The sequence below is a fragment of the Macaca thibetana genome, chromosome 6, assembly GCF_024542745.1.
Source record: "Macaca thibetana thibetana isolate TM-01 chromosome 6, ASM2454274v1, whole genome shotgun sequence".
Lineage (NCBI taxonomy): Eukaryota > Metazoa > Chordata > Mammalia > Primates > Cercopithecidae > Macaca > Macaca thibetana.
In genome coordinates this window covers 48,481,126-48,506,249 of record NC_065583.1, presented here as the reverse complement: position 1 = coordinate 48,506,249, position 25,124 = coordinate 48,481,126, and the positions used below count along the sequence as shown (strand labels likewise).

Sequence of the window (25,124 nt, the reverse complement as noted above, 5' to 3'; positions counted from 1 at the left end):
TGTGTCTATCACTAAGTCATTCCTCTTTATTGCTGAGTAATATTCCACAGTATGAATACACTGCAGTTTGTTTGACTTTTCACCTGTTGAAGAACATCTAGATTGTTTCCCATTTTAGTCTGATATGAGTAAAGGTGTAATGAACATTTGTATAGAGGTTTTTCTTGTGTGAAGGTAAGTATTTCTGTGGGATAAATGCCCAAAAGTGCAATTATTGAATCAAATGATAGCTAAATGCTGATTTTTTAAAAAAATTGCCAAACCGTTTTTCAGGGAGTCTGTTCCATTTTTTATATTCCCATCTGACATGCATGAGCGACCCAGTTTTTCTGCAGCCTCAGCAGTGTTTTTTGTCACTGTTTATTTTATCAGAGTAGTATTTTCACAATTGTAATAGGTGTATAGTGATATCTCATTGTGTTTTTAATGTGCATTTCCCTAATGGCTGATAATGTTAAATTTCTTTACCTGTGCTTATTTAACATCTGTATATCCTCTTTGGTGAAATATCTGCTTAAGAATTCTTTTTGCCCATTGTCTTTTGTCTGTCTTTTTTTTTTTCTGAGACGAGGTCTCGTGCTTTCACCCAGGCTGGAACGCTTTCACTCACGGTGTGATCTCAGCTCACTGCAACATCCAGCTCCTGGGTTCAAGCAATTTTCCTGTCTCAGCCTCCCAAGTAGCTGGAATTACAGGTGCATGCCACCATGCCTGGATAATTTTTGTATTTTTAGTAGAGATGGGGTTTCGTCATGTTGGCCAGCCTGGTCTCAAACTCCTGACCTCAAGTGATCTGTCCACCTCCACCTTCAAAGTGCTGGGATTATAGGTATGAGCCACTGTACCTGGCCTTTTTTTTTTTTTCCTATCTTCTAATTGGATTGTTTGTTATTTTACTGTAAGTTTTGTGAGCTCTTCATGTATTCTGGATACTAGGCCTTTGTTGGATATGTGGTTTGCAATATTTTCTCCTGGAATGTTGTCTTTCCATTGTTTTAACAGGATCTTTTATGTAGCAAAAATGTGAAATTTTGATGAGGTCCAGTGTATCAAATTTTTGTTTTATGGATCATGCTTTTGGTGCCAAGCGTAAGAACTCTTTGCCCACCTGTAACTCTTGCCCCCATTTCCCTGTGAGGCCATTGGAAGGAAAGCCCAAGTGTGTGTGGAGAGGCAAGCGCTGTTGGGAGAGAAGCAGCTCCCTGCCCTGCCCATCTCTGGGCGCTCACTTCTGCGTTCTCTCCTTATCTCCTGGATGATGTTCTTTGAAATGTTTTATTCCATGTTTTTAGTGGTAAAATTGTTCTGAATGATTTAATCTTCCCCCTGAAGAGGAAGGGAGATCTGACCATTGTTTTCGAGGTAGAAGTTGGTGAGGCACTTACAGACTTGGTGGTAGCCCGAGGGGAATTCTTGCCTGGATATAGGAATGAGTCTATCTTCTTCAGCTCATCTGTTTTGTTTTCCTCCCCTTGGTTGAGGGGCAGGAGTGGGAGTGGTGGGGGGTGGTGGGAAGGAGTAGGTAGGATCTACAGGCTCTGTAATCGTGTCTCACTTTTGGGAGATAACAGTCTCCCCTCAGGGTGCCCCTGTTTACCAAAGACATGAGTCCTTGTTCCTGACTGCTGCAAAGGGAGCAAGGGTGGATGGGGAACCATACTGTCTGTGTCGTACTTGTGCCACTCAGGAATGAGTGCCAATGTCAGGTTTCTCTTAATCTTAATCACAGAAATGATGCACACAGTTTACTGTAGAAGTTCTAGACAATAGAAATAAACACGTAGAGGAGAACCAGATCCACTTATAATCTGAGAACATTGTGTTTAATATTTTAGCCTATTCCTACTTGCCCCACCAACCCCAAATTCTTTTTTTTTTTTTTTTTTTTTTGAGACAGGGTCTCTGTGAGGCTGGAGTACAGTGGTGTGATCTTGGTTCACTGCAACCTCCACCTCCTAGTCTCAGCTGGGACTACAGGTGTATGTCACCACACCCAGCTAATTTTTGTATTTTTTGTGGAGACGGGGTTTTGTCATGTTGCCTAGGCTGGTCTCCAACTCTTGGGCTCAAGTGATCCACCCACCTTGGCATCCCAAAGCAGTGCTAGGATTACAGGCATGAGCCACCAGGCCACCCCCGCCCCCTGGCTCCCACACTCCAGTATTCTTTTATAAAATGAGAATATACAGAATGCATTTTCTTATATCCTGAAGCAATGTGAGTGAGTTACCTAGCAGTGCATCAGGAGGTGCTGATTCAGATTGCCTTGCAGGTTCCAGAAAGCCTGATCATTGGGAGCACAGGGCCTGGCTCCTTTTAGGGTTCCCCCAGGGACTGTAAATCACATTCTCTGTCTTGTGCCCCAGGGATGCTGAAAGTCTCCCTGTTGTTGCTCTGCCTGGGGTTGCATTGTCCTCATTGCATACAGGGTCCTGGGGGCTGTCACTTACATCCCTTCTTCCTGGGCCGCCCAGTTCCACTGGTCACTGCTGACCAATATCTCCTGCCTGATAACTGGATTTCACTTTGGCAGGAGACTTTGGTTCAAAGGGAGGAACTCTGAACATGCGGATGATGGCCAGTGGCCTTGGATAAGTGAGAGTTAAGGAAACATAAAGTAATTTTCTTTGGATGGAAGTTTACACATAAAGATGATACTCACTTAGACTTGCAGATAATATGATGCACTCTTTATTGCATAAATACATTTGATTTTAAAACAATATTAATTTTAGCTCTGGGCATATCCAGCCTTCGCTAACGGAGAATTGTGGCTCTGGGACCATCTGCTGGCTACTTTCCAGACTGCCACACCGGTCTGGGAAGCTGGCTTTCTTGGGATGGAGGTTAGAGCAAAGCCCCCGCGATAGGTAGCCTGTGCTTCCTGGCGTCTGCAGGGAAGTGAGGCTAGAGCAGCTGCAGTTCAGACATTCTCATGGTGGTGGATGTCGCAGGTAGCAGGATCAGCAATTAGAGTGCGTGTTCTGACCACAGACGTAGATTCGAATTCTGGCTCTGCTGCTCTGAGCCTCAGCTTCCTCTTCTGTAAAGTGCGGATAACAATAACACATACCTTGTTGGGTCATTGTAAGGTTTAAAAACAGGTGTTTATTAAGTGCTTATCACAGGGCTAGGCACATGTAGCAGGTTACTCCTCCAGTAGAGATGGGGAGCAGCACCTTGTTTATGTCACCGTGATGATTAATTTTATGTCAGCTTGGCCAGGCCACTGCTAAAGACTGAATGTTTGTGTTCCCCACAAATTCATCTCTTAAAACCCAGACCCCAGTGTGATGGTACTGGGAGGTGGGGCCTTTGCCAGCTGATTAGGGTGTGAGAGTGAATGGGATTGGAGCCCTTAGAAAGAGGCTCCTGGAAGCTCCTTTGCCCCTTTCACCAGGTGAGGACACAGTGAGAAGATGGATACCTAGGAACCAGGAAGTGGCCTCTCACCAGACACCAAGTCTGCTGCTTGGGCCTCCCGAACTCCAGAATGATGAGAAATAAATTAGTTTATAAGCCACAAAGTCTATGGTATTCTGTTATAGCAGCCTGAACAGACTAAGATAACCATGGTCTCCGGTGTCTATCAAACACTACTCTAATGATTCTGTGAAGGTATTTTAAGAATGAGATTAACATTCATTTCTTTGTTTTTATTTTTTGAGACAGTGTCTCACTCTCTTACCCAGGCTGGAATGCAGGAGTGAGATCATGGCTCACTGCAGCCTCAAACTGCTAGGATCGAGGGATCCTCCCCACCTCAACCTTCCAAGTAGCTGGGACCACAGGTGCACATCACCATGTCTGGCTAATTAATTAATTTTTTTTTTTTTTTTTCGTAGAGACGAAGTCTCCCTATGTTGCCCAGGCTGGTCTCAAACTCCTGGGCTCAAGCGATCCTCCTACTTTGGCCTCTCAAAGTGCTGGGATTACAGTCATGAGCCACCATGCCCAGCTCAGATTACCACTTAAATCAGTAGACTTGGAGGAAAGCAGATTACCCTCTGTGATGTAGATGGGCTCCATTCAATCAGTTGAAGGCCATAATAGAAAAAGACTGGCCTCCCCCTAAGGAGGGGATTCTGCCAGCAGACAGCCTCCGGACTCAAACTGCAACTCTTCTCTGTGTCTCCGGCTGCTGCCTACCAGGCCAATTTTGGCCTTCACAGCCTCTATAGTCACATGAGCCAATTCCTTAAAATAGATCTCTCTGTCTCTTTCTTCACATACACACACACACCCTAGGGGTCCTGCCTGATACTGTCATGGCATAGCCATCTTAAGCTCGCTGAGGGCAGGTGCTGTGTCTCCTTCGTTCAGCCCTTTATCACCCATACCCGGCACAGTGCTGGCTCCCCAGTAGCAGCCTGGTGATTACTGGGCACTTCCCACTTTCTGTGTCTCAGTTAGAAGCTCTGCCCCAGTGAGAGCCCAGAGTGGCCGGGGTAATAGATTCACGTCTGGGGCTGTAGTGAATTTTTAGTGCCTGCCAGGGCAGATGTGGGGTGGTTTTGAACCAGATGTGGTTGTGCATTTTGGGAGCTGAAACTTCCACATGGGGAAGAGAGACTTCTGGGTCCAGGTGCCTGCCTTTGTCCAGCCACTCTTCGGACTGGCCAGAGCACGACTATCACACTGTGATCAGCAGGGAACTGCAATTGCGATGGAAAGGTGGGAGAAGGACGCTGCGTGGTTTTGCCTTAATCAGTTCTCACTTTAAAAACTGCAAACAGACTGGCACCAGAAAAAGGTAACTTTTCTCAAGTTTTATTGTAAAATCCTCAGAAAAAGAGCATTTACAATGACAATAGTTTATGATAATTTGGAGTCATCGTTATACCAAGTGGTACTGCAAATACACCATGTGTTCAATACTGTGTAATAGGTCAAAGTAAACACAAACTTATTTCAAATGCCACATACAGTTACTGTGTTGGTACAAATTTCTACTAAAGTTGATGTATTAAAAATAATTTATATATATTTTATAAATAAGGAAAAATTCACATGTATAATAATTACAGGAGGCCTTTTGAGAAATAGTGGTGAATACAGAAAATATATTTTGGATGCTACACAACGGTTCAAAATAATGTAATCTGCCTTGACATGAGAGATCTGAGAGTTTTCTGAGGTGAGGAAGCATGAGACTCGAATAGGACAAATGATGTGTGTGGCTTCACATCTTGAGGGTCACTCAGCTGCACTACAGCATGAAACGGTGTGTGTGACCACGCCAGCAAAACTCCATGCCCAGTTCTGCTTTGAGATCTTCTCACACAGCCTTTGGGAAGCATGAGAAGCAGGGGAAAGGTAGGAAGCCACAGGGCCGGGCCAGGATAGGAAGGATGAGGGGGCTGGCCAGCCGCGGGAGCCAGGCAAGGAGGGAGCTGTGGGTCTCTGGTGTGCGGCTTGCAAATCTGTTTCCCTCACCTCTCCCAAGTAGCACAGGACCCACAACTCTTCAACCTATGGCAGATATCATGCTGGGCAGTGGATAAAGGTTTAGATTTGGGGCATTTTCTCAATTTAGAGCTCTTGGGCCTCACAACCCAGCCAATACTGGTTGATCTTACTCAGAAACAAAGCTCTGATCTTGAAGAGGGTGCCTCTGAAGGGCAGCAGTATCTGATTCTGCCAAGCACATGTCACCAGGCTTGCTGTAGGGGTAAGTCAATAGTTATTGCTTTGTGGAGTGCTGGCTGATCCCTCGAAAGCCCTCTAGTGCATGGCCCATGTTCTCTGGGGCCACATGAGCAAGGGCTGGTTCCACAGATGTAAAGATGAGCTTGGAAAGAAGTGTGCGTGAAATGTGGCTTTTTTTTTTTTTTTTTTTTTTAAGTGCATGGTAAACACTCTGGTGCTGGCTAAAGAAGCCTCGCTGTGAATTTTGGAGGATAATCCCCACTCTTGTATTCACCATAATTTCATACATTATTATTTAGTTAAATTAGGCTTCCCCACTTGCTGCCCATGGCTCCAAAGGAGGATGTGGATGCACAGGACAATGCTTGTTTGTGTCCCAGGGCCTACTGTGCGGCTGCTGCCTAACGCATGCAGGCCCAAATAAGATGCTCAAATCCTCATGTGACTTAGCAGGTAACCTGGTATAGATAAAAGCAGGGAGTGGATTGTATTCCACTGGCTACTTGGGGTCTTGTAGTCATACCCTGAAGATAGGCACTGTATTTTTTTATCCCTTGAATTTTTAAAGCATCTCTGTTTTATGATCTCTATAATTTTGGAGAGAAACCAAGGCAGCTAGTGACTTTCTTGAACAAAATTTCTTTGCCTACGTGCCAGTCTGGCAGCACATAGTAGTATCTGGCCTATGAATGACTTCTGGTTTGTACCCCACAGCAGGAAAGCAGCACGAGCAAAGACCACGGGGTAGGGGCTGGTGTAGCCATCAGGTCAGTTGCTCCTTGAATGGTCGGAGCTGTTGTGGAGTGGCTCATGAGCAGGGGGCCTGGACACAGGAATGGAACAGGAAAGCGGGGAGAATAAAAAGGGAGTTGGAGGGAGGTTGCGGGGGCTCGGGCCCTCTGAGAGATGATGCTTCGCTGAGATGTCATGGTCTCACTATTCCTGCCAGAGAACACCTGACTTCCTTGATGGTTCCCAGCCAGCTGTCTCTAGTCTTGGTCATCTAACTCCAAAGGTCTGCAAGCAAGGGTTTGGAGGGTGTGATTCTGGGCAGCAAGGGGCTGTGTCCCTATGAGTTCTGACTGTACTTGGAGTGGAACCCGGGGTCCCGGGTGGGGAGGCTGTCGAGGACTTCTGTGGCAGTGCTGCAATCTTATTTGTTGCCTGCCTGGCCTCCTGGCTGGTGGTGGAGGGGAGTAGCATTCCGGGGGTGCTGGGTGCAGGGGCGAATGTGAGGTAGATTGGTGGATGCATAGGAAGGATCTCGGAGTGGTAGTGTCAATTCTCCTGGAGGCTTGCTTCTGAAAAGGAGGGTTGAAGAGTGGGAGAGAGAGAGTTGTGGGATTTGCTAGTGAAGATGGTTCGGTGTCTGTAATAATGGAATGAAACACGTCATGATAAATGAATCAACTATACTTTTTAAGCCCCTTGTAGAAAAATATATCCAGAATGAATCTGTTTCACATCTGAGTTCTGAAATCTTTAGTTCACAGGTTACTGGTCAACAGAAAACAAGATGTGGCTGTACAAAGCCAACTCCTGGCTGCTTTCCTAAATGAAGACTCAGCAGTCGCAATCTCTATGGCAGCAGGCCGTTCTCTGCTTTATTTGGGGTTGAAAGCTGGCTTCTTCCAGTGCCTACCTGGAATTGGGAGCCTTGTCTGGACAGATGGAGATGGGGAGATGTCTGGGTTGGGGGTGGGAATTGTAGGGGTTGAGTTTCTGTCTCTGGTGATGCTATCTCTAGGTCATAGTACCTGAAGTTTGGTATTAGTAGTTGGCCGCAGCCAGGATTTACAGGGCTCTTCCAGCTTCTTCCTGGAGCTTGGGGAAAAGTAGGACACTCGAATGGTTTGGAGACTGAAGAAATAAGCCTGGGCCAGCCCCAGGCGGAGTAGGCTAGGTCAGTGTTGGTGAGGCTGGGATGATGGCTTTGGCCGTGGGTGCGACGCCCGTCAAATCTCCTCATGCAGGCGGGTTGTGCCATCATCCAGAAGCCGACAGTCCCCCTTCCTGTCATCCATCTGGGGCTGCCTGGGTGGGCTTTTGGACCCAGAGCCTTTATGCAGGGTTCTGCCCACTGGAGCAGAAGAATGAGGGCCCCTATTTCAAAGCCTTCCTGTCACCACAGGTGCAGATTATTTGTCATTTTGGGGAAAAAAAAAAAAAACCTATTGCATTTTTGTGAAATTAATTTTATTGCAAAATGACTGAGGGAGTTTATGTAAATAGCTTTCTTGATGATTCTTTTGGTAAAGTCAGTACTTCTTGAATAGCGTAAGGTATCAGTGTGAATTGTGGGTTCATTAGGAGGATTACTGGCTGGGCTTGCTACAGGAGGCCCCCTGTAGTGAGGCATTTCCTACCAGTGGCTTTCCGACTGTGTCCCATGAACCTCTTCTGGGGTGAAGTACGGGAGAAAAGGCAGGCCGATCTGGCCTTCTTCTTCCTCCTCCTCCTCCTGCCCCTGACTCCCCACCCAACCAACTCTATTGGTTTCCCTGCTAAAAAGCATTTACCTGCCTGCATTGGTGACTTTGCCTCCTGGGGCTGGACTCCTGAAACCCTGACCCAGGCTTCAGGCCTGCTTCGATTCAGTTGTGTCTGGCATGCTGTCAGTGAGACCTAAGCCTGCCGTCTCCAGGAACTGCACTCTGAGGACAGTGAAGGGCAGCTATGCTTTTTAGACACACTCCGAGATGAAAGGGACAGTGAGGGAGGAACCGGTGCTGCAGAAGTTGACTCTGTCACTCCTGATTATTTTAAAAGGCCAGTTTGGGTCGAACTGGTCTTTGACTTAGGAATCCTGCTGCCCAGAGGGGCTGGTGTTCTGGCCTGGTAGTTGGTGGGACTTTTCCTCCTTTAGGCTCAGAGATCCTTTTTCTGTCAGGGGCTGATACAATTGAGATTTTTCCAAAAAGAGAAGTTGATGAAAGTTGGAGAATTTTAGTCATAAAAATGGGAGATTGGGAGTAAACATATCAAGATATTGAGGCAGGAAAAATAAAAGGGGCGAGATGTGTCATCCATGCATCCCAGCAACGGTGAAACTGCATTCTAGGCTTTTGAGGTGAGCTTCCTCAACTTCTATCTACATAGCATATCTTTTAGAATAAAAAACAGATGTACATGTCTAGGCACACCCCTAGGAGTTGCAGGGGACAGGCATTTGGGGGACCAAGATACATGAGACATACAAGACAAGTGATTGGTCTCACGACAGCTGGGGCGGGGGATGCAGGTGGCTTGGGCAGTCAGGCAGGAGGGAAAGGAGCTGTGGATGTTGAGTGACACAGAGTCTAGGGTTTCCTCTCCTTGAAAGGGTTTGTTCCTCAATGGCAAAGGAAAATCCTGGTGATGTCAGTAGGTGAAGGTGGCCAAATGAGCAAAGATGTCTGTGGTGAGATCACCTCTCCCAATCTGTGTGGCTTGCAAAATGATCATTCAAACCAGAACACATGTAAGTTCCACTCAGATGCGGGAGAGGGAAGGGGAGCCTGTTTTTGCCGAGTCTCTGATCTAGGCAGTCTCCAGAGGGCTGTGTGGGTTGTACTTCTTTGACGGCCACCTGAGAGTCACCGCAGCCTGAGACACGTAAGGAGAATGCAGTGGTGCCAGCCTGTGGCCTTCCGCTCTGGGCTCTGCAGGGTGTGTGTGTTGACTGGGGAGTGTGGGTAAGAAAACCCTTGCTGGAATGTGTTCTCTCCGCAGTGCTGATGCGGGGATGGGGTACCAGAGATGAGTGGGTAGGCCACAGGCAGGAAAAATAAATCTGTTTTGACAAGGTATAGCTTCAGGAACTCACCTGGCCCCACTCGTGTCCCTGGGGTTTCTGCATTGAGCCTTGGGGCCACCCATACCTTGCCAGGCAAGCCCAGTCTGCCCTGAATCTGGGGTCCAGAACCTGACTAATGAGATGTCTCCCTTCTGTGCTGACAAGCAGGCACACAGAACTCGTCCTGGTCTCTTGGGGTCCCAACACAGAACCGAGTCCTTATGGATGAGGTGGCCTGGTCTGCTCTTGGAGAAGCAGGGTGGCAATAGTTGACAGGGCTGGTATTCTTAGATGACCATTGTTCTCTCTGGCTGTGGAATAGGGGGGTTGTGACCCCCCTAGAGACTCGGCCTAAGGCAGGGAAGGATACAGTTGGACCTCGGAGAGCATCTTTCTGCTTACTAGCATTTGAGATTATAAAAATTTTTTTTAATCAAAAATTTCCAAAATAAAGTGAGTGATTTCCCCATCCCCCAAGATGCAGTGAGTCTTGCTGGCTCTCCCTCAGGCTTACAGCAAGTCAAATGGAAAGAAAAGCAAGAAGCAGCTGCGAGGGAGAAGATGTGGTCCCACGCGAGGACCGATGGGCTTTCAGTTCGGGAGGGAGGCCCCTGCTCCTGCTCGGCCTCTGCTTCTGGGCCACTCCGTCAGGGCGGAGTCTGGCTGGGTCTGGCGGTAAGGGACAATGACTATGTGAAGGCAACCGACAGAGGTGTCCGCCTGGAGAGCAGGATCCCTTGGTTCCATGATGTCCCCAGGTCACGCGGTGTGCAGCTCGGCCCAGAAATGATCCCTTTACACAGCAGCATGTGTTCTCATCGTAGCTCAAGGCATAAATCATACTTCCTAACGAAAAAACCCCAATCTTGGTAGCAGCGCATACCTTATACTAGAAACTTGCAAGGAGACCAGTGTTGAACCACAAAGCGAGTACAGGTTTTTGCTTTTGTCTGTAAAAATGTACAGCGCACCTGCTTGGGGCTGCAGTGTCAGGACTAGGGGGTGCTCCTTGGCCCAGGGCTCTGCTCTGGGCCCTTCATACCTCACCCACCCACACCACTGTGGTCCCCCCCTTTATACCTGACACCTCACACCGCAGCGTGTTTTGTCTCCCATTGATGAGGAACAGAGACTCTCGGGCTGGTGTGAGGAGGTACTGTCCAAACAGCCCACTGTCCCTCATGATTCTGCGGGCGCCCCCCCAGGGCTGGGGTGGCCCTGTGGGTGGCTCCTTTAAGTTCTTCAGTGTGCCCACCTTCCCTGTGGACAGCTCCAGGAACAGCAGGTCTGGCTCCGTGTGCAGAGCCGCGTAGATGTTGTATTGATTGCTTTCAGTGAAGGAGCGCTGGAAGGCCAAGTCTGAGATGCCTGGGTTTATTTGCAGGTCATACAGGGTCTGGATCTCCCCCCGCACCGTGATCTCCTGCACGTGCAGCCAGGGGCTGTCAGCTGCAGCGCTGACTATGAAGCGCCCGTCGGGGGATGTGTGTGGGGTGCCTGTTACATCACCGTTGGGGCCAACCACAGAGTCTGTGACACTGTCAACGAGCAGCTGTCGGGCAGCAGAGGCAGGGCTGTCCTGTCGGCACTGGATGAAGAAGTAGCCGCCCAGGTGGGTGTGCGCCATGGCCTGGGGCACGCAGCCATGGTGGTGCAGGCCGATGGTCTTGAGGGGCATCAGCGTTTCCAGGTCCACTTTGTGGACTGCAGGGTCAGACTTGTTGAAGATGAAGCCAAACCTGGGAGGGGAAGAACTGAGGTCAGAAGTCACCTCCAGGGGTGGGGAATCTGTCATTTTTCTTAACCAATTACATCTTCTGCCTTTTCCCTTTATTATAATCCTTCGTGATCTAATAGCTTAGTAATAAGATCTATCATTCTGCAGGGGATGTCTTCATAAAGAAATTTTCTATGATCTCAATCCAAACGCAGTGGAGTTACAAATGTTGCTGGGTTGATGCTCTTGTAACATGCACTCATCATTGGAAATGATTGTGGAGGAAGGCGAGAGGCCCTTCAACTGCTTCTCCTTTTGTAATGCCTATGATCTGCTTCTCTGAGGCCCATGCCAGCTGGAAAGGGGTGAGTCTGTGTCTGGACGGTGAGCATGGAGGAAAAGGGCAAGAGATCCCTGCCCCGATTCTGCCTGTTACAAAGATATGAGTTCTATATCCTCGCTGTTTTCTAGACTAACTGGCAAGTTAGAATTTGAGGATGCAGATGCAGCCCAACAAGTGCAGATTTCCTATTAGTACCCTCTTCCCCTGGAAGGGAAACATGCGGGGGCGGTCTCTTTTCTGGCCACACTGGTGGTGTGGGTAGGAAGAACCCTGGGCATTGGGGTTGAGGACAGCTTTTCCCTCTGGAGCCAGATGGCCTGGTGCCGGGGCATTGCCCTGCTAGCTGCAGAGCCTGGGGCAGGCTGCTTGCCTCTCTGAGCCTCAGTGACTCTAGCCAGGGTAGCTCCTTCCTAGGGCTATTGGGAAGATTCAAAGAGGGAAGTTTAGCAGAGGGGCTCAGGTAGGTGGGAGTTGCTCACATCTGGATTTTCTAAAATTCCTCTTTGGAGGCTGGTTGGAAGTATGGAAAAGCCTGGCTCCAGGCAGGACTTCCCTTTGATCTTGAGAGCCTGTGCCTAAATCCCTTGCTCACAGAGGCCTTTTGGTGCTGTATACACTTACAGGAACAGAGCAGAACCTCTTCTGTAATTTTCTTTAGAAAAACTGTACCCCAGAGTGGAGGAAAAACTCCCTCCAAGGCGTATCTTTAAAGCATCCTTAAAGAATCAGAGCATGGAAATAGCAAGAAAGAAAACTTGGCTCTTAAAAGAAACTTTAAGTTAAAAGCCACACACAGGAACTACAGAGCCTCTGAGTGTGCCCGACCCCCAGCTGAATACAGCTGCTTTACGAGGGCTTCACCATTTAATATACTCTCAGAGGCTCTTGCAAAGGCTCTCTCTGCAGTGAGAGGGTTCATAAAGTGGCTTTCTTCCTTGGGTAAGGGTGAATGGGTGCATCTCCAGCATCAGCTTGCAAAAACGAATCACTTCTTTCTGCAGAGAGGTGCTTGATGGTGGATTATAGAAAGGTATAAATAGTGCTACAAGACATTTGGGGTCTTGATGGCTTAGAGACAGGCTTGGTCGTCTGGCAGTGGTAAGTTTATAGAAGATGTTGGGGGCTCTCTGAAGTGAATAGGGATGGGGACTGACCATGCTGGGCTGAGGTCTGCAGTTGAGACCATGGCTCTTATTATTGGGTGGTTGTTTTAGGTAGTGGCAAACCATGGCAATCAGGAAGCCTTGCCTCTTTGTGGGCTCCTCGCACAGATGCTCTGGGGGTTCCTAAAGTATTATGGGCTGTGGTTAGATGGGAATGTGGAATAATGGTGCACTGAAACAATACTTGGCTTTACATTTAGTCTGACTTTGCCAATTCCTACCTGTGTGACATTGGTCAGTGTCTTAACGTCTCTGATCCTTATCTATAACATAGGGGTTAAGACCACTTGGACTAGATTTTTGTGTCTTGCAAGCAGAGGGTGCTCAATTTACCACTACTGTTTCCTTCTTTCCTCTGCTGCCCTTACCTTGAGGATGGGACTTCCTGACCTTTCTGGGCCCCTGAGGGCATTAGGAGCTGGGTGCCTTCACTATAACAGAGTCACTGACCCCAGGCAATGAGGACTAGGCACTGGGTCTGTTTTACTGGACCTTCTCTATTCCTTCGTGATGGGGTCCAAATTCAGCATAGGAGGAGTAGGGGAGACAGAGAAATGAGTAGGTCCCATGCTGGGCAAAGCTGCCCCTTGCAGGGCTGAGCTGCAGCGGGGAGTGCCTTAGAGGCATCATGGGCCAGTCTCACCTGATGTGGTTGATGATGAGGTTCGTTGGGGGAATGAAGAAGTCGTCCACTCCTGCGAAGGGTGTGCGGATGAGGTGTTGGTCCTGGCCGGCGCTGGCTTCTGTGATCACCTACAACACAGAGTGGGAATCCTAGTGAGGGCCCATGCAGGTGGGGGCTGAACCTGGAGACACCTGTATGGTCAGGTGGAGACACCCTGGCAGAGGGGTGCTTGGGAGAGAGATGACTAACCTCAGTATCAGGGAAGAGGCATGAGCAAAGTGGGAGCAGTTCAGGAACATCCTAGAAAGGGGCTTGTTCTTCCTGAAAGAGGAAGTGGTGGGACAGGACTGACTGCCCAGATTGCCCTTGCTCCATGGTTACGCCTGCCTTGCTGCACTTTTTCAGCCGCCATGATGGCAGAGTGAGAACCTGAGGGGTGGGGATGGGGTTTCCAAGGGAAGTCCCCGGAATGGAAACATCACTGTGGTTGCTCAGAGACCACCTCCTCTTGCAATGAGGAATCCTACCTTCGCAACATGTAAGCCATGCTAGGGAAAGAGGGAGAGGGCTTTCAATCATGAAAATGTCACGTGGTGGAACTGTCTACTGGGAATTCCTTTTTCTCTGGTGCCAGATGCCTGGGCCAGTTTGTTGGTAGTCTCTGTCAGATGCTGCTCACAGGCGTTCTCTGAGGTACCACTCCAGGATTGACGAAAGACAGTAGACATCCTACGGGATGCCACTCTGAGATGCTGGGCTGTTTAGATGTCTTGCAATTAGAATGCTGGGAAGAGGTCCTGGTCTTACAGAGGAGACTTGCTGTAGAAAGTAAACAATTGGGCCCTGTGTCTTGTACAAATTGGTAGTGACAGAGCACGGCCGCCTCTGTTTCCCTGGAGGTAACCCTTTCTCCCCTGTGGACTCGGCAGGAGGAGAGGAGAGCTTTTCCCTGGTGTGTGTCCCAGCTGCACCCACGTGTCAGGGAGGGCACAATGGCAGCTCCGAGCAGAAGCCAGGTGGTGTGTGAAGTCACATAGGATGAGTGAGTGGTCCGGAGTCCCTGCCGTGAAACCCCTGTGGTCAGGCTGGGCAGCCCCTCTGCCAGCTAGTGAGGCCAAGCCAGCCAGCCTGTGTCCTCCTGCCTTCTGCATATGCTCATCAGCCTTCAAGTTCTAGGCCACTGCCCAGACAGCAGCAGACTAGTGGCCCGATGAGGGGCTTGGCCAACTTACAGGCCCTGAGGAGAAGCCCAGACCATCTGTGCAGGAGAGGAGGCAGATGCTGAGCCCACGAACGGGAAGCTGGGACACTTTTTTGTTTTTTTGAGACGGAGTCTCGCTCTGTCGCCCAGGCTGGAGTGCAGTGGCGCAATCTCGGCTCACTGCAAGCTCCGCCTCCCGGGTTCACGCCATTCTCCTGCCTCAGACTCCTGAGTAGCTGGGACTACAGGTGCCCGCCACTGTGCCCAGCTAATTTTTTGTATTTTTAGTAGAGACAGGGTTTCACTGTGGTCTCCATCTCCTGACCTTGTGATCCGCCCGCCTCGGCCTCCCAAAGTGCTGGGATTACAGGCGTGAGCCGCCGCGCCCGGCGGGTGAGACACTTTTACTGATCATCTGATCATGATATTGTGGCCATATGTGTAGAAAGAAGGGTCTAGATTTCTGAAGCCTGAGGCTTGGCCTGCAGGGTGAGAGCTGTCTGTGGTGGGAGCTCCTGACTCCCATGGCTGAGAGCTCTGGATGCTTCTACTTTTTAGGAATGGAACTGCCTTCTGGCTTTTACTTTTATGACAAAACAAACAGCACCTGGCCTGCCTCCTCAGGCAGGCTGGAGGCTTGTGTCTTTTTTGGTCTTGCTTTCCTCTGCAGTCGGCAGGCAGAGTGCTGGCTGGAGTGATGCGAGCCATGATTTTCAGGCTTGAGGCAGTCCTCACGTTGCATTAGGTTATTTCTCTGTGATTTTTTAAAAGAGGCCAAATGATTACTTCTATGGCAAGTTCATAAGAAAAAAACTCATAGAAGTGGGTGTTAAGAAAATATCAGCATTAGGAAACTGGATCTTAGAGAGTCTGAAAAGAAAATGCCAGGGAATTCCAAGGAGCCATGCAATCATTGCTTGATATCAGGCCTGTCATTTTAGCTCACAGCAGAGATGGAAAATTACAGGCTGTCATCGGTCAGCGTCATTCATGCTTCACTGCTCTGACACCCTATATTCAGAGGTTACTTCATCAAAACGCAGTGCCACGGGCCGTTGAACTGATGTGGGCATGTCAGCCTTGTTTCTCTGAGTCACGAGTTCCTCCTTGGCTTTTTCTTGAGTCCTAACACACAGCTGGGCCCACAGTGCCCTAAAGATAACTGTCAAGCCCCTCACATTTGCTGCGTTATGGGCATGGTTCAGGAGATGTATGCGTGTGCCTGAATCTCAGGATATGCCCATCAGTTGGCAGAGTGGGGACAGGAAGGCTGGGCATCTCCCGCAGAGGGGTGTACGAAGCCAGCTGGGAAGTGGCATGTGGAGGGGCGGGAGAACTTGGTATCTAGAGGACAGGCTGGGAGGCAGCTAAAAGCTGGCCTTAGAAAGCAGGTGGGCCAGAGAGTGCTGGGCAGCATCGGAAAAGATGCCAAATGTTCCAAACCTGGGTGCTGAGGAGGGCTTTGGTGGAGGGAGCCTCATTTGTACAAACACGTTCATGTAGTCTTCCCAAAGTGTGTTCAACAATTCCTTCAGTGTTGGATATTTAGAAACAATATTAGGATATTATTTTTAATCTCTTGCAAATACAAACAATGCAGTAACAAACATTGTATTTGTGGGAGACTAAAAATGTCATAGCTCAGTTTTTGTCCACTTCATGGTTATGGCCTTTGCAAAAATTCTGAGAAGTTGCTGGATCAAAAATTACTCTTTCACTGGCCAGCCATGGTAGCTCACACCTGTAATCCCAGCACTTTGGGAGGCTGAGGTGGGCAGATCACTTGACGTCAGGAGTTTGAGACCAGCCTGGCCAACATGGTGAAACCCCATCTCTACAGAAAATATAAAAATTAGCTGGGTGTGGTGGCGTGTACCTGTAATCCTAGCTACTGGGGAGGCTGAACACGGGAAGAGGAGGTTGCAGTGAGCTGAGATTGTGCCACTGCACTCCAGCCTGGGTGCAGAGTGAGATTCTGTCTCAAGTAAATAAATAAATAAAAATAAAAAATAAAAAAATTACTCTTTCAGGCTTTTGGTTCACACTTCCCAATTGCTCACCACAAAGGCTACGCCAGTTGAATTTCCAGGAGCAGTTTTTGTAAGCACTGGTTTCTTTAACCCTAGACCACAGTGGTGAAGGTAGGTTTATTCAAATGATTTCATACTTTTTAAAATGATAATACATATCCTAGTCATTTAGGCAAGGGTAAACTATTGGTTATTGGTTTTGGAGAAGTAGTCTTTATTATATTTAAAGAATTTCCTTCTATTCCTATTTTTAGGCTTCTTATTAAGAATGCCTGCTGTATTTAATTAAATGTCTTTTCAGTATTATTGAAAACATCCTACATTTTTCTCTTTCAATTTGTTGGTGTTATGAATAATATTGACTGATTTCCTGACAGTGAACCATCATTGCATCCTGGGAATGTGTTCCCTGCTTGAGCATTTGCACACATTCCTGGGTTCTATGTCTTTTTCTGTGTGTGTGTGTGTGTGTGTAGTGGTTTGTTTATACACCTGCATCTCTCCTGTGAAACTCCCTTTTTAAAATAAATTATCAGCCGGGCACGGTGGCTCAAGCCTGTAATCCCAGTACTTTGGGAGGCCAAGGTGGGCGGATCACGAGGTCAGGAGATGGAGACCATCCTGGCTAACACGGTGAAACCCCGTCTCTACTAAAAAATAAAAAAAACTAGCCAGCTGAGGTGGCGGGTGCCTGTAGTCCCAGCTACTCAGGAGGCTGAGGCAGGAGAATGGCATAAACCCGGGAGGCGGAGCTTGCAGTGAGCTGAGATCCGGTCACTGCACTCCAGCCTGGGTGACACAGCAAGACTCCATCTCAAAAAAAATAAATAAATAAAAATAAAAGAATAAATTATCCTTGCACAATATTCCTGGATTTGTGTGCATCTCTCCTGTGAAACTCCCTTTTTAAAATAAATTATCCTTGCATAATATTCCTGGATTTGTATGTTAGACAAGGACATGGGTCCAAGTCATCTCTTGGATCCCAGTCATTCCTATAACCAAAACCAATTCTTCACAATTTATTCATTTAAAAAAATCACAAGCCATGGGGCTTCAATGCGCTTTATTTTGAATTCAATTAAAAAGAATTTAACGAGTCAACTTTTCCCAAAGAAAACTTTATATTCTATTTTCTTTAGGAGCTCAGTGAATATAAACATTAAGTTTCAATATCAAATCTTTAGAAATACTGTAAAACTATTTAAACAGTGGTAGTTTGCATCTCTTTGTTTGTAATCACTGAGCCCATGAAATTCAAAACCAGACAAATCCTTGTACTACTAAGGATCATAAGCCTGAACTTCTTAAAAAATATCCTCAAAGCTTTGGAATCCAGTAAGAATTAGGAAATGAGTGGGATTCAGAACAACCCAAGCAAAACTAGCGCAACCCCACAAAACGTGTTCAATTTGAGTTTTCATCCTGGACTCTATTTCTAATGGGATGTTAGAATTAAAAACAGAATTCTGCCTCTGTATTTATCAGTGAGATTAGTCTACAGTTTTATTTTTTATACTATTTTAAATCAGGTTTTATAATCACAATTACACTGGCTATTTAAAACAAACTAAGGAACTGTACTATTTCACCCTATGGTCTTGGGATAGTTTAAGTAAAATTATCTATACTTTGAGGACTTGACAAAACTCAGCTGTACATTTTTCTATGGTAGATTTTTCTTTAAAAAATCCATGGTAATTGCTCTAGTTCAAGTTTCTCTTTTTATAAGTCATTTATTTATTTTTTAACATTTTGCAAGCATTCACTCATTTCCTCTAGGTTCTAAAATTTGTTGCCTCAGAGTTGCAATGTAGTGTTATTTTTTGAGATAAAATCTCACTCTGTCACCCAGGTTGGAGTGCAGTAACGCGATCTCGGCTCACTGCAACCTCCGCCTCCTGGGTTCAGGCGATTCTCCTGCCTCAGTCCCCTGAGTAGCTGGGATTACAGGCACGCATCACCACACCCAGCTAATTTTTGTATTTTTAGTAGAGACAGGGTTTCACCATGTTGGCCAGGGTGGTCTGGAACTCCTGACCTCAGGTGATTCACCCACTTCGGCCTCCCAAAGTGCTGGGATTATAGGTGTGAACCACTGCGCCTGGCCTATTTTTCAAGTCTTTTCATCCTCCTGTATCTGCAATAAAATTCCCTTTCTCATTCCTCATTTTGTCTATTTTTGTTTGCCTTTTTCTTTATTGGAGTTGTGAAGGATTCATCTTTTTTGTTTTGCTTTCTATTAATTTTAGTCTCTATTCTTTCTTGCCACTTTTGTTCTCTTTCAATTTCTTAAATACCTCCTTTTCAGGCTTTTAAGCCCCAGTAATTAGTTGGTACAGTCTTCTCTATATCCTGTAAATTTTGCTACAAAATAGTCTCTTTTTCATTGCTTTTGAGACCATTGGTAGTTTTCCTTTTAATTTCCTCTTTGATCCAATAGATATATCCAGGAATGTTTTCTTAATTCTCAGAAAATATAGTTTACAACATCTACTTTTACAAAAATTTAAAGTTTCTTTAGTGATATTGTAGACATTAAAAAATTCTATTTGACTGATGAAAGGCTTTCTATATTTTTATTAAAGCAAACTTCTTGTTTATATTCAATTTTCCTCTCATCTTGTCTCCTTTGTATGTACTATTTAAGTATATTTTAAATCAAGCTCTTCTGTGTCAATCACTTTTGTTTTATGTATTTGTTATGTTGTTTGATATAGATCAGCTGTTCAGCACCTACTGTCTCTCAACATGCTTAGTGCTCTTAACCCTAAATTCCACATTGCCTGATGCTACCATGCGTGCATGCTTTTTTGTTCACCTGTCATCACTATTCTCACCCCTTTAAGGGCAACCTTTTATTATTACTTTATGTGTGTTTCTTGGAAAAAATTTATTGCTAGTTTTTAAAACCAATCAGCTCATCTCTGCTTTTAATTGGAGAATTCAGTCATATTTGGTATAATGAGATATTTCTCAACTACCAATTTCAAACAACATTCTCTGTATCCTCTCTTATCCCAAGAAAGTGAGGTTTAAAGTAAGGTTTTGAGTATTTTTACTCCCCCTTTCTGCATACTCCCTACTTTTGCTTATTTTTTGAAACAGGGTCTCACTCTGTCACCCAGGCTGGAGTGCAGTGGCATGATCTTGGCTTACTGCAGCCTCCATCTTCTGGGCTCACGCGATTCTCCTGCCTCAGCCTATCAAGTAGCTAGGACTACAGGTGCGTCATCATGCATGGCTAATTTTTGTATTTTTTTTTTTGTAGATACGTGGTTTTGCTAGGTTGCTCCTGCTGGTCTCCAACTCCTGAGCTCAAGTAATCCTCCTGCCTCAGCCTTCCAAAGTGCTAGGATTACAGGTATGAGCCACTGTAACTGGCTCCTACTCTTTTTACTGAAATAATTTATCTTTAGTTACAGCTTGGTATCAGAATTTCTTTCATTGTCTCTCTCTTAATGCAAATATCCTCACCTAGCACTTATTGCACAGTTCCAGATAGCCTCTCCTCATCCATTTTACTTTTAATTTTAGATCTTCCTCTCCTGGTTCATTACTTGCCACTATCTCTGTCCACCTTGATGTCTCTAATCTGGCTCATCTGATGTTTGTCTAGTATCTTTCCTTAGGTGTGGCCCATGAGTGATGGGCTCCCTGAGTTCCTGCATACCCGTATATCTTTCTTTTGTCCTGACAGGTAAATGATGCCTTGCTTGGGAATAGAACCCTTGGAGCATGTAGATGGGATTCCATGGTCTTCCAGCTCCTGTTGCAGGTGAGAAGTCCACTGTCAATTTGATTAGTTTTCCTTAAAACTTGGAGTTCTGGAACTTTATCACTAGTGAAGGGATGTGTCATTTCTCATCAGTTTAGCCTGGGACTTGTAGATCCCTTTTAATCTACAGGATTAAGTTTCTTCAACTTGAATATTTTATTGGAAACTTATTTAATGTTTGACTCCATTCTAATAGTTATCTTTTCTTTCTAAACTTCTGTTCTTCCCACTTCACGGCTCAACCTCTTTATGGGTTTGCTCTGTGAGTTGAGAGAGCTTTTTTCGTTCTTTATCTTTCAGGCTACTATTTTGGGTCTCAGTAGAAACCATGCATTTGTTTGTTTGTTTGTTTGTTTTGAGACAGAGTCTTGCTGTGCTGCCCAGGCTGGAGTGCAGTAGTGCTATCTTGGCTCACTGCAACCTCTGCCTCCTGGGTTCATGCGATTCTCTTGTCTCAGCCTCCCAAGTAGCTGGGACTACAGGTACGCACCATCGCGCCCAGCTAGTTGCTGTATTTTTAGTAGAGACGGGGTTTCACTATGTTGGCGAGGCTGGTCTCAAACTCCTGACCTCAGGTGATCTGCCCGCCTTGGCCTCCAAAGTGCTGGGATTACAGGTGTGAGTCATCTTGCCTGTTCACATTTTCCAACTCATCTATTGCAGTTTTAAACTGCGAAATCTGTTTTGTTCTTTTTCTGGTGGCCCCTCCCCTTGAATTTTCTGAAGTGCTTTCCTATTTTTTTTTTGTTGGTATTTCTGGCAGCTGTATCTCTTTGGGCTGGTACTCTGTTCTGAGTGACCTTTATTCTGGTGTCCAGGCTCTCTGATAGGTTATTACTACTTTTTGTCAGCTCACTGGGCCCAAGAATGGTTGGTGGCTTCCCCTGTGTGACAGTGGCCTCAGCGTGTAGAAACTGAAGTTGTGAGTGGTGCAGAGGTGCAGGTAGGTGGTCAGTCCCTAGGAGAAAGCATCTCCAGACCCTGGTCTTTCTGCCCTCTTGCCAGTCTTGGTTCCAGAGGGTTCTACAGAGGAGTTAGCTCCATTTGCAGCCCTTCTCACCTAGGGTTCTGAGAGAGAGCGAGAGACCCTAATCTCCAGAAGCATCCATTATTTTTAATGAATTAACTTTTCTCCTGTGCACCTAGAATGGTTCTATGCACCATCTTTGGGAGAATTGAGAAAATAGGCATTCAAATCACTTTTTATAGGGCGCAGTCCTCTTATGGATCCCTGATGGGCAAGGCTGTGCAGGGCATACTCAAATTACTCAAGTCAGGGTTGCTATTGACCTTTCTTGGCTGATGGGGGAAGGGATCCCATGGATCTCTGGAGCCCAAGCTCTACCCAAGGGAGTGCTAGATGTTTGGGCTCCAGAGCCACACTGTCCAGGGTGGACCATAGGCAAATTATAGAACTTTTCTGTACTCTAGCACACTGTAAGCACTTGGTAAGTGGGCTTTTGTTTATGGATATAATTGCTGCTGCTTCTCCTTCTTCACTGGCCAACATGTGCTGCTTGCTTTGACACTATTCTCCAGCCTCCCTTCTAGATCACAGAGCCCCATTCTGTTGGGACCCAGGAACTATTGGCTCAAGAGAGGCAGGATTGTGGGGCTGGATGGGTATTGGGTGCCACGTTCTGATTGTTGTGATGTCAGAATCCTATTCATCATCATTATTGCTGTCTTCAATTGCCTGTGAGGGGCATTGGCCTGAGGCTGTTTCCTACTCTCCTTGAGCCTTTATGGATATATTTTGGACAAATGTAATTAGCCACCTGGGGAAGCAGGAGATACTTATTTTATAGGGAGAGAGTTCTTCTCTCTGGAGTGTGGGTATCAGCCTCCATGTGCTCAACATACCTGGAGACTTGGCTGAGACTTGTGCACGTCCCCCCAGCTCAGGACCCACACTTGGTCATGTGACTTGTCATAGGCCAGCTTAGCCGGCAGAGGGTCCACACCTATGGACTTGAAAAAAAATAGTGACAAGTTGGTCATCATTGTTGTGAAAGCTGACATGATGGTCATTTCTGGGCATTGTATGCATGGGCATCACTCCTGGGTGAGGGGAAAGCCAGTCTAGGAGCCTTGCCAATGGTGCCATTTGGGAACACAGGGCAGAAGCTTCCCCTCTGGCTTTTCTCTTGGAGATACACACACACACACACACACACACACACACACACACACACACTTCTTTTTCCTTTTTTTTAAGATGGAGTTTTGTTCTTGTTGCCCAGGCTGGGGTGCAATGGTGCAATCTTGGCTCACTGCAACCTCCGCCTCCCAGGCTCAAATGATTCTCCTGCCTCAGCCTCCCAAGTAGCTGGGATTATAGGCATGCACCACCATACCCTGCTAATTTTGTATTCTTAGTAGAGACAGGATTTCTCCATGTTGGTCAGGCTGGTCTTGAACTCCCGATCTCAGGTGACCCAACCCCCTTGGCCTCCCAAAGTGCTCGGATTACAGGTGTGAGCCACTGCACCCAGCCCAGAAGCATAAAATTAGTTGTCAATAATGTTCCTTATTTTCCTGCATGTTTTACTGAAAGGGACCTAGACCAGCATGGCAAAAGTCTGAACACAGAGGCTAAGTTTTTCACTCACGAACCAGCTCCAGGGTTCCTTCACTCTTCCTGAAAGTCTTGGACCCTCAGCATCCTTCCCTAGACTACTGTGTGGCCTAGATTCTGGTGAGTTGGCCCTTCCTCCTAGGTCATCTGAGGTGGACTTTGGGATCATCCATTATCACCCCTCTCTATCTTTGTTCTATTCTGGGCAGTTTCTATCTTGCACAGCCTTTGACTGGTGCCTCTGGGACTCAGACTATAGCATCAGCAGATGTGCTCTTTTTTAACTGCAGTACTGCTATCCCCGATGATATAGTTTCTCCTGTGGCTCCGTCAAATGAAAGCTGTTTTCTACTTCTTATAATATAGATTATAAGCTCAAAAACTCTGTTCTATAATGCTCATGTCACCAGACTATGGCCCCCCGCTCTTATTCTTGTCACTGGTCAACATTCTAGTCACTCCCTTTGCTCACTGTCTTCCTCTCTACCATTTCCTTGGTCACTAACTTTGGTGCCTTCAATCCATGTGGAAGATGCATCCAAAGCCCTCCTTTCTTAGTTCCTTCTTGGTTTCAACGATCTTTTCCTCCTCCCCACCTCAGCCACCATAACTTATACTTTGTTTTATTTCACCCACCCATATTCTAGTATTCTAGTCTTTCCAATGTGGGGGAGAAAAACCGCATCATCTCTGCCTCCATTGGCCAAAACTTTTGTAAAGAAGTAAGCATTTCTCCTTAACTCACTTTCACCAAGTTTCTGAATTCATGCCAAATTCAGAGATCATTTTGTAATCCTATTTGACATTTCAGTAAGATTCCATATGATTAAACCCTTACATACCCTTCCTTACATCAGGTGGCCTCCCAACTTCCTGGCTTCTCCTCTTCATTCTGACTTCATCTTTGACTGTCTTCTCTCTACCTCCTTTTACTGGAATGCCATGGCTTCTAATAACTCCCTATACTCTGATGACTCTAGAATTCATTCGTCTGTTGATGATCTCAACCTAATGTATACAGAATTGAACTCCTGATTTTTCCCACCCTGCTGAAATATATCTCTTCTCCACTCATCACCATCTTTGAAGTCTCCCTTTACTATCTTGCTTTAATTAAAAACCCTTGTCTCCTGAGCCTTAAGTAGAAGCTGTTTTTATTTTCTAGACTTTACATACCCCAAGTCCTTTGTAGCCTCCAGCTACCTATATTTGTTCCTGTCAGCTTCTCTTTATTCACCAAAGGCTTTGGCACCTGACACTGTCTTCCTCTACCCAAAGCTTCCTAATCCATCAGTAACAATACCATCTTGACAACACATTCTCTTCCAGCTATCCTGTTAGTTTTCCCTCTTTATAGGAAAACTTCCCTCAAGTTTGGACTTTAGCTATTCTCTCTCCTTTCTGCTTAACCTTCTCCCATTGGATTTCATTCTCTCATTCTGAGGTGGTATGGAGCAGGAGTCTGGAGAACTTAAACCAAAAATCATTTAAATTCAGGACAGAATTTTTTACAGTCTCAATGCACTGAGCAGCAAGGCTATGGCAGGCAAGAGATCTGATCCTGGCGAACAATCCCTAGGATTAGGGGCAAATCAGAGGCAGGCTGAGCCCTAGCCCTACAGAAGCTGCAACTCAGTCTGTATTCTCTCTGCCTAGCAGAGGAAAGTGTAATTTTCTATATAGAGTGTTTGCCATTAAAAGCTTTATTAGAAACAGAAGACAGATTGATAGAACATACCCAAATTGAAGCAGAAAGAGACATGTGGGACTCAATGGAAAGTCCTAACTTTTCTTTTTTTTTTTTTTTTCTGAGACGGAGTCTCACTCTGTTTCCCAGGCTGGAGTGCAGTGGCACAATCTTGGCTCATTGCAAGCTCTGCCTCCCGGGTTCACGCCATTCTCCTGCCTCAGCCTCCCGAGTAGCTGAGACTACAGGCGCCTGCCACCACGCCTGGCTAATTTTTTTTTTGTATTTTTAGTAGAGATGGGGTTTCACCGTGTAGCCAGGATGGTCTCAATTTCCTGACCTCATGATCCGCCTGCCTCAGCCTCCCAAAGTGTTGGGATTACAGGCGTGAGCCACCGCGCCCTGCCTAACTTTTCTTTTAAACAGAGTTCCTAAAGAAATGAGAGAGAACGAGGCAGCAGAATATTTGAAAAAATAATGGCTGATCTTATTTCAATCTTTTGAAAGATATCAATATACATATTCAAGAAATATACATATTCTTTGTAAATCCCAAATCATAATAAACACAAAGAATA

At 46.3% G+C, this 25,124-nt stretch overlaps 2 protein-coding genes and 1 long non-coding RNA gene across 5 annotated transcripts in view; 1 reads left to right on the top strand and 2 right to left on the bottom strand.

Annotated features, from left to right (window-relative positions):
• Window positions 1-25,124, bottom strand: part of ZCCHC10 (zinc finger CCHC-type containing 10) — a 399,316-nt gene that overhangs the window by 195,479 nt on the left and 178,713 nt on the right. The gene's annotated exons all lie outside the window — the stretch shown is intronic.
• Window positions 6,200-25,124, bottom strand: part of FSTL4 (follistatin like 4) — a 412,553-nt gene continuing 393,628 nt past the window's right edge. For 2 of the 3 annotated variants that reach the window (XM_050792758.1, XM_050792760.1), the window contains 3 exons: window positions 22,145-22,252; window positions 13,291-13,400; window positions 6,200-11,163 (listed from right to left, as the gene is read on the bottom strand). In XM_050792758.1, coding sequence (XP_050648715.1) covers window positions 10,461-11,163; window positions 13,291-13,400; window positions 22,145-22,252 — 921 coding nt within the window. In that variant the 3' untranslated portion in view covers window positions 6,200-10,460. The remainder of the gene's footprint in view (window positions 11,164-13,290; window positions 13,401-22,144; window positions 22,253-25,124) is intronic. The other variant, XM_050792761.1, reaches the window with a different exon arrangement.
• Window positions 11,332-19,867, top strand: LOC126956048 (uncharacterized). The gene is made up of 3 exons (XR_007726224.1): window positions 11,332-11,506; window positions 16,504-16,614; window positions 19,775-19,867. It is a non-coding gene; the product is annotated as an uncharacterized LOC126956048 (long non-coding RNA).